Source organism: Nothoprocta perdicaria, unplaced genomic scaffold (genome assembly GCF_003342845.1).
Source record: "Nothoprocta perdicaria isolate Ctin4 unplaced genomic scaffold, notPer1 scaffold_302, whole genome shotgun sequence".
In the NCBI taxonomy this organism is placed as follows: Eukaryota; Metazoa; Chordata; class Aves; order Tinamiformes; family Tinamidae; genus Nothoprocta; species Nothoprocta perdicaria.
In genome coordinates, this window is record NW_020455536.1 from 433,488 (window position 1) to 440,548 (window position 7,061).

The 7,061-nt window shown below is 38.3% G+C and overlaps 1 protein-coding gene across 1 annotated transcript; it reads right to left on the minus strand.

The window, feature by feature from the left end:
- Positions 1–748: 748 nt before the first annotated feature.
- On the minus strand, positions 749–5,463 carry CFAP161 (cilia and flagella associated protein 161). The gene is made up of 6 exons (XM_026042457.1): positions 5,395–5,463; positions 5,009–5,247; positions 3,756–3,840; positions 3,213–3,371; positions 2,109–2,182; positions 749–1,206 (listed from the first exon to the last, which is right to left on the minus strand). The coding sequence occupies exons 2-6, from the start codon at positions 5,194–5,196 to the stop codon at positions 996–998; spliced, it is 717 nt and encodes a 238-aa protein (XP_025898242.1). The 5' UTR covers positions 5,197–5,247; positions 5,395–5,463; the 3' UTR covers positions 749–995.
- Positions 5,464–7,061: the final 1,598 nt, after the last annotated feature.

A 7,061-nucleotide genomic window follows, 5' to 3' on the forward strand; every position in this document is an offset into this window, starting at 1 on the left:
GCTCTATAAAATAATGATAACCATTTTCCTTGCCTTTGTATCTCCTGTGTGATTGATTTTGGTGTTTAAGAAAATGCAAGTTTCCACTGAAACTTTCCYCATGCTTGGGTCATTTGTAATAATTTTCTTTATGTGGATTCTCGAGTATGTACATGGACTATAATCTTTCTCTTACTGGACAAACTTAGAAGGTCTTTCATTCCTCTTCTACCTTAGCATATATTTTCATGAAACTTGTAAGTTTGCATTCTACTCTGAGAATTGTGCTTTGCTGTCAGACTTAGCTGAAACTATTATGGAGTGAAAAATTCTGAGAGTGGAAGACAAAAGGAACATGGTTATGCAAGCTTTGTGACGACAGAGAAGGTTGTCAAAAGTTTTCTCAGCATCACTGTGGTCAAGTGTTTGAAGTACTGACAAGTTTAGACTGCATGGACAAGGGTAAGAAACATCAGTTTAAATTCTCATGAATGTGAATCCAATTTTGAAATATGAAGGCCTCAGTTGTAAGCTTTTTAATTGGTACCATTGTGCTAGATATCACAGAGCAAGCTCAACAACCACAGGCCTTTCAGATGACCTTTAAATGTCAATGTATCCCATGATTGCTGGCATGCATCTGCTTTTTGGTGTACACTCATTCTTTAAAAAAAGAAGATACGGGTTTGGTTTTGGAAGAATGGGCTCAATACCTCAGAAGGCCATAAATTTGCTAATTTATTGCAAAGATATTATGTTTACTGCACTATGACATCTTTTGGCATCAGTGTACATGGAAAAAGGGAAAATGATTACTCCTAGATTCATGAATTTTTGCTGTTGTGCCTGGTTCCTCTAATTTTATTAGGCAATCTTTGCCCACTATACAACTTTAATGAGATAACAAGATTGTTATATTAGGCTAGGCTTTCATTTCTGTTTTTAAAATAAGCATTTSTAGAATTAAAATCTGAACAGAAGTAAACAGAAATCAATCTCATCAACATTTGTAGGTTCTACTCTGGGATTTTTATATTCTCTGTGTCTCCATGAAACTCTCTGTTCTTTCTGATCCCTCCTGAGAGGGGGTTGGGTCTATCAATCATAGTGCCTTCCTCATCAACAGGATTCCCTGTAACTATTAGCCAGTAATTCTTATCTTCTTCAGCTTTATGGGAGTTCAGATAGGTGTGACAAACTACTTCATATTCCATGCCAAAGTAAGATCTGAAAAGTGAAAAAGAGAAAGAGTGTGAGGAGGTGAGAGAGAAATTACTATCCACCAAAATTAAATAAGTCTCTATTATCTGCAAATCACTCAAGGTTTTCTTATGCTTGTTTTAGCTTTTTCAGTGGCATCACTGTGCACTTTCAAACACCAGACTCTTAATAGAAACACCTGTAAAGATATCCCACTTTATTTCTTACTAGTAATGCCAATTTCTAGATCCAAAGCTGAAGAAGGTGCTGATACACTGAATCAGTATGAGCAMGCTGAATAAATTCTGTACGTCATTTCAGGTCATTTTTCTTTCTGACTGAGGAAAATTGTGCCTACTTAACCATTTCTACCTTGACTTACCAGATCTTGTTTCAGCATCAAATCCCTGATACAAGTTCTTACTGGAATCTTGCTTAGAACTTAATAGGAAACAATTGGTATGCTGCCTAACAGTGCTTAGTCAATACTAATTCAGTGCACGCATATTAACTTGATTTGTTGGTGTAGCTTTAGTTTATTGTGACAAAAGCAGCATCTGGTTTTATGTATTGTGTTTTTATTTAGTTCTCTTAATAATTACGCTACTTAGCATCCTGTTTTATCTTCAAAAATAATTGCTCAAGATATTCAAAAAGAAAAGTAGGAGAACAGRGAAGGCTGGAAACACAAGGTGACATAAATTACAAAGCAAAGAGGTGAATGAAACTGAGCTGATTGTCTGTATGGTCAGGATGGCACACACTACAGTCCAGGGATATAATGGGAGAAAGGAGAATGTGCATTCTGCATTCTTTTCCATTTCCTCGATGTGTAACTAAAGCAACGATGGTGTTTCTTACAGTAATTGTTGATGTATTGAGTTGGCACATCTTTATGCACGTCCCTGTCCATTATAAATTATTCTTACCTTATCCAAAAGTTCCTTGGAACAGCCAAGCTTCGATTAGTATGGCAATGAGTAATAATAACATTAGAGTTTGCCTGAGAAAAAGCAAAAGAAAAAAAAAAGGAAAGATGTGGCGCACTTTAAGTGTAACRTTAACTATTCTTAGTCAAATTAAATGCTTTTATTTACATATAATCAGCCTTAATGTAACTCTGCATTTTTTTGGTATTGTTCTGAGACTGCTATGCATTCATAGTGTGATATTTTACACCTTATTGGTTCTCAGGAAAACTGTCCTAACAGCTCAGACTAGCCAAATGCTTAGCCCTTGGATCAGACATGTTCTCCTGTCCAATATATTCCACTCCACTCCCTTGTGCTGGGCACTATAAGGAGGGGGAAAAAATGAAGGAAGAAGTGGAGAGTCTTTCCATGGTCTGTGCCATCAAGGTTGTTCCTCTTACACTGAATATTTGCCAGATGAGAGATCCATATGGTTTTGTGAAACGGTCTAGAATTTCATATTTTACCAATTTACAATTTTTAAATATAGCATAATTAATATTTAGTAAATCCATTTACTACTACTGTGGGGAAAAAAGTATTTGACAATTRCTTTATCTTAAACATGTATTTTAGAGAATTGGTTCTTTTATATGCGTCACAAATCAAGGTTGCAAAGGATCAGTTATAACTGTAATATTTTGCTATGCAAACAGCACTATGAAGAGCCTAGTGGCAGTGTGGAACAGGAAAATTCTACATCTGTTTAATGAATTTACAAAAGGTTAAAGAAAAAAAAAGGAAAAAATAACATTAGAAAAAGCAGTCAATTATTCCAATGCTTTATTTTTTGAGAGTCTTAAATTTAACATAAAGAAGACTTAAGCAATCATAGTACCTATCAGTGGAAATAAAATTCTGAGTGCTCAGAACTCCTGAAATTCAGATTTCAGGTGAAGTATCCTCAAAATGGGATGTCCAAAGTATATTTTTCTTTCCTACAATTATAGTTTGGATTTTACATAGGGAAAGATGTGAATAATATGAACACAAGTTTCTTATAAAGTCAGCTTGTGGTTTTTAATTGAATCTTCCTAACATTTTCTGGTTTTAATTTCTTACAGGAACTGGAAATCCTTCATTTTCAAGACGCAGTTGTGGATCCAGGAATGTTGCATGCCAGTGAGCCAAGTAGGAAAGTTCATCTGTCAAGAATACTTGCTGAAGGTAAGATTTTTTAGCAAATCTCAGAAATGATTTATGGTCACTTGCTAGATACAACTGTAAAAAAAAAAACATAAATTAAGAAAAGTATAAAAATATAGATGATTTTTAAAATATCAGTATAAGTCTGTCTGTTGTGAAAAAAAGAAATCAGTCTATCAAAATCAGGGTATACATTCAAAACCTCTAACTTGATGTTGTTGATAAAGTCATTAAGTAGCTTTTCTCAAACTAAACCAGTGATAACTGAACTTACATTCCAAAGATTCTCTGTCATTGTAGTGGTGGATGATAGAGAAAATTTTACTATACCTGTGATTTATTTCAAGTGCATACACAGCATATAATATCTTTTTCTAACTTATGAAGAGAAACATAGGTAAATAACAACTAAATGTATCTCCTCAGTGTATGCTACCATTTATAACTTGATTAACTTACCATTCGATCAGAAAACCCCCCTGTTGTCCCAAGAACAAACTTTTGCCCAAATCTAATGGGTTCATCCATTTCACTTCCATCAACACTGTTAGAATAGAAAAAAAAAAAAAAAAGATAAATTGAAGTATATCACTTTCCAGATAATTTTTGTGTTTAAATCTTGTGACATCACTTCATATTAAGTTTACTTTTTAACATATATAAAATATATCAACTGAAAAGGTGTTACATAGATCATTTACTGGTTAAAATATGTAACAAAATAGAAAGTTGAACTGTATTCATTACTATTTAAGATATATTAATTAATGTACAGGTTGGAAAGAAAACATCCCATGGAAAATCGATTGAAATTCAGTACCAAGTTCCTCTGAAAAATAATACGTATATCTCAAAAATCACAGACTAAAAGCGGAACAGTGATTTCCTGTAACTTCATGTATGTTACTATTAATACATGTAATAGATATTTAGTAGTTTGATTCCCTAGACAAGCATGTATGCTGGTACTTCCAGAATTCTTTCTGTATTTTACAATACAGAATCACCAAATTATATGCCAGCGTGTTCTGGATATATTCAGAGTCAAAACCTGTGCAGCCTGGAAATTGTGTAGTCAGGTAATGAGAGACGTYATGGCGCTTTGGTTGCAGTTCTAAAGGCCTGAATTGTACTCTTATCATCCAAATTCTCCATTAGGGTTAATTCAGTGTTCTATTGAATCAGGGTCAGTTTGAGCACTGTTACAATTCTTAAATATATGCATTCTGCTGTTGAGCAGCAGCCAGGAATTAAAGATGTCATTCAGAGAGATACGTTGTTTGTTCTTTTTAGGAGGGCAAAAGCACCATATGCTTCATGTTCAGCAAAAGCAGATACCAATTTTTGTTGCCAAATCCTCATTTGTAGGAGTCAGACATTTTTAAGGAATTACAGGAGCTACATATTCCAGTAATATATATGTAGTTCTTATTTCTAAGTGAGGATGGGACACGTTTTGTGTTCTGCACCTGAAATACCACTGCATTAAAAACGGCCTCCGAGCTTACCAAAAGATGCAGTGAACCTCCTTGGGACGGTGCACAGGAATATTCAGAAGAGAACCAGGCTTAAGGCGTAACTGGGATTAAAGAGTCTGTTTTAGGTTAATCCCACGCAAATTCATTTGCATATTAGCAAATTCCATATTGCTCAAAATAAAGCATGGATATCTAACGTAATTATTAAGAACAACCCTAAATAAGGTGCCAAACCTTAAGATACAGAAAGTATTTCGACTGACGGGGTCCGTGCTCTTGGCAGCACTGACTCCGCAGGGAGCGGGCAGCGATTCGGCCGAAAACATGGAGATCTCGTCCAGGTCCACGGCCAGGGCCAGCCTGCCGCGCACGCCGGCGGGCAGCTCCCTCGTGGGCTCGTTATTATCTGGGCTCAGCAGCATCACGGTGTCTCCAAAATGAACAAATCCATCCTTAGACCGTGACAACTTCACCTAATTGAATACATACACAATTTGTTATAGAATTACTTGAACTTCAAATCCTGAGTGCCAAAAACAAGGCGCTTGTGATGCATGGAGAATAGCAGTAAACCGCTGTGGAGCCACAGCAACCTGCCAGCGGCTGCTTTATGAGGTTACCTTCCTTAAGAGGTGTTCTTGGAGTTTCCCGCACTTCTGTATCAGGAGTTCCCCGCGCTCCCTCCTCCGCCGGAAATCCTCCAGGAGCTCCTGCTCGCCAACGACAGCGGGTAGACGTGTTAGCCCGCGCCCGCGCGCTCAGGTTCGCTCCGAGCCGGGACGCGCAGGGGAAGGGCCATGCGGGGAGCGGGGCATGGGCCTGAGCTGGGCTCCCCGGGCCGGCTCGGGGCCGGGGCCGCCCCGCACCTCGGCCAGCGCCGCGTCCTCGCTCCAGTTGCCCACGCGCACCCCGGCGCTGTAGGCGGCCATGGCCGCCCTGGCCTCCCTGAGTTGACGGTCACCATGGAGACCGTTCCAGCTGGCGATTGGACGCGCCCCCGCAGCGCGCACCAATGAGCGGGGCGGAGGAGGCGGGATTTTCCTCGAAGGCGGGAGGGAAGGGGGCAGCGGGCCGCCATGGCGGGTCGGGGCGGGGGTAGTGACGTCGTTGCTAAACAGGGCGAACATGTGAGGGACGCGCTTTAGTTGCGAGTCTTTCCGTTGCTGATTTATTTATTTATGCTAGGTTAAGTGAATTTGTTCTACGTTTGCTTTAAAGATAGTCTAAACCAGCTTATTGCAGGGAGGATGTAGATCGTTGCACAGAGCATTTAACCCCTTTATGACACGTGTATTTGTTCTTGCAAGCTAAGTATTGCAAGCAGGTTTTGTACTTTGAGTAATTCATAAAACTTCAAAGAAAATGATTTTTGTGTGAGCAATTGGGGATCATGTTATCAGCCAAAGTTTGGACAGTTGTTTGACATGAAACCTGGCAGTTTTGCATTTGTGCCAAAAGTTACTAGGCAAAAAAAGCTGTTCAGTATAACTCAAAAGCTTAAAAGACATTTTTGTTCTAATAGCTCCACACAGTGGCCAGTTGATGTAAAATCATTTTTCCTGTGCTCAGCTGTATTAGAAACGATAGGGAAATCTAAGCATTCTATTTCTCAAGTGTTTAGAAATAGGCAGGAAATAGGCAGGCCTAAGAGTCAGGCTTGTGTTGGGCCTAATCCCAGCACGGTTTGAAAGTATCAGATGTGACCTGAAGCCTGCAGGATTTGCCTTCCATGAGCATTAACTCATTTTCTCTGTTCCTGGTACTCTCTGCTTAGCACTTCAACCAAACAACTTGAACCAAGTTATGCTCGTGTCTTTCAAAGAACTGTAGATATAATTAGGTTGACTTGCTAATGCTTTGTGTTCCTTTATGTACTTGTATGCAAATACTAATGTGGGTTTATCCACTGTAGTTACTGCTGCATTATATATTAGAATTTTCAAGATTTGCTTCACTTATCTGACTATGCACTAAGTAGTTTCAAATCTTGTCTTTTTTTTTCAAAATAAAGCCACTTTTTATTAAATATATACTAACAGATCAACATTATACAAGTATATATTATCATGGGCCATATTATTAAGAACATGGGCACTCTGTTTATGAAGATGTTGAACTATCCTATGAATGGCTACATAAATGGTAACTACATGCATCTCCTCAGTGTATGTTACCATCTACATTTGCCATTTTATTGACTTAACCATTTGATCAGGCATCTCTCCAACTGCTCCTAGACCAAACTGTTCCCATATCTAATGCATTTACTCATTTCACCTTCAACAAA

Bases quoted from the DNA above. Each gene is read 5' to 3' on its own strand.
- CFAP161 (XM_026042457.1), bottom strand. From the start codon at position 5,196: ATGCTGCTGAGCCCAGATAATAACGAGCCCACGAGGGAGCTGCCCGCC. The intron at 3,841-5,008 runs GTTTGGCACCTT...CTATTCTAACAG, and splicing joins AATACTTTCTGTATCTTAAG to TGTTGATGGAAGTGAAATGG. The intron at 1,207-2,108 runs GTAAGAATAATT...TTCACTTTTCAG, and splicing joins CCAAGGAACTTTTGGATAAG to ATCTTACTTTGGCATGGAAT.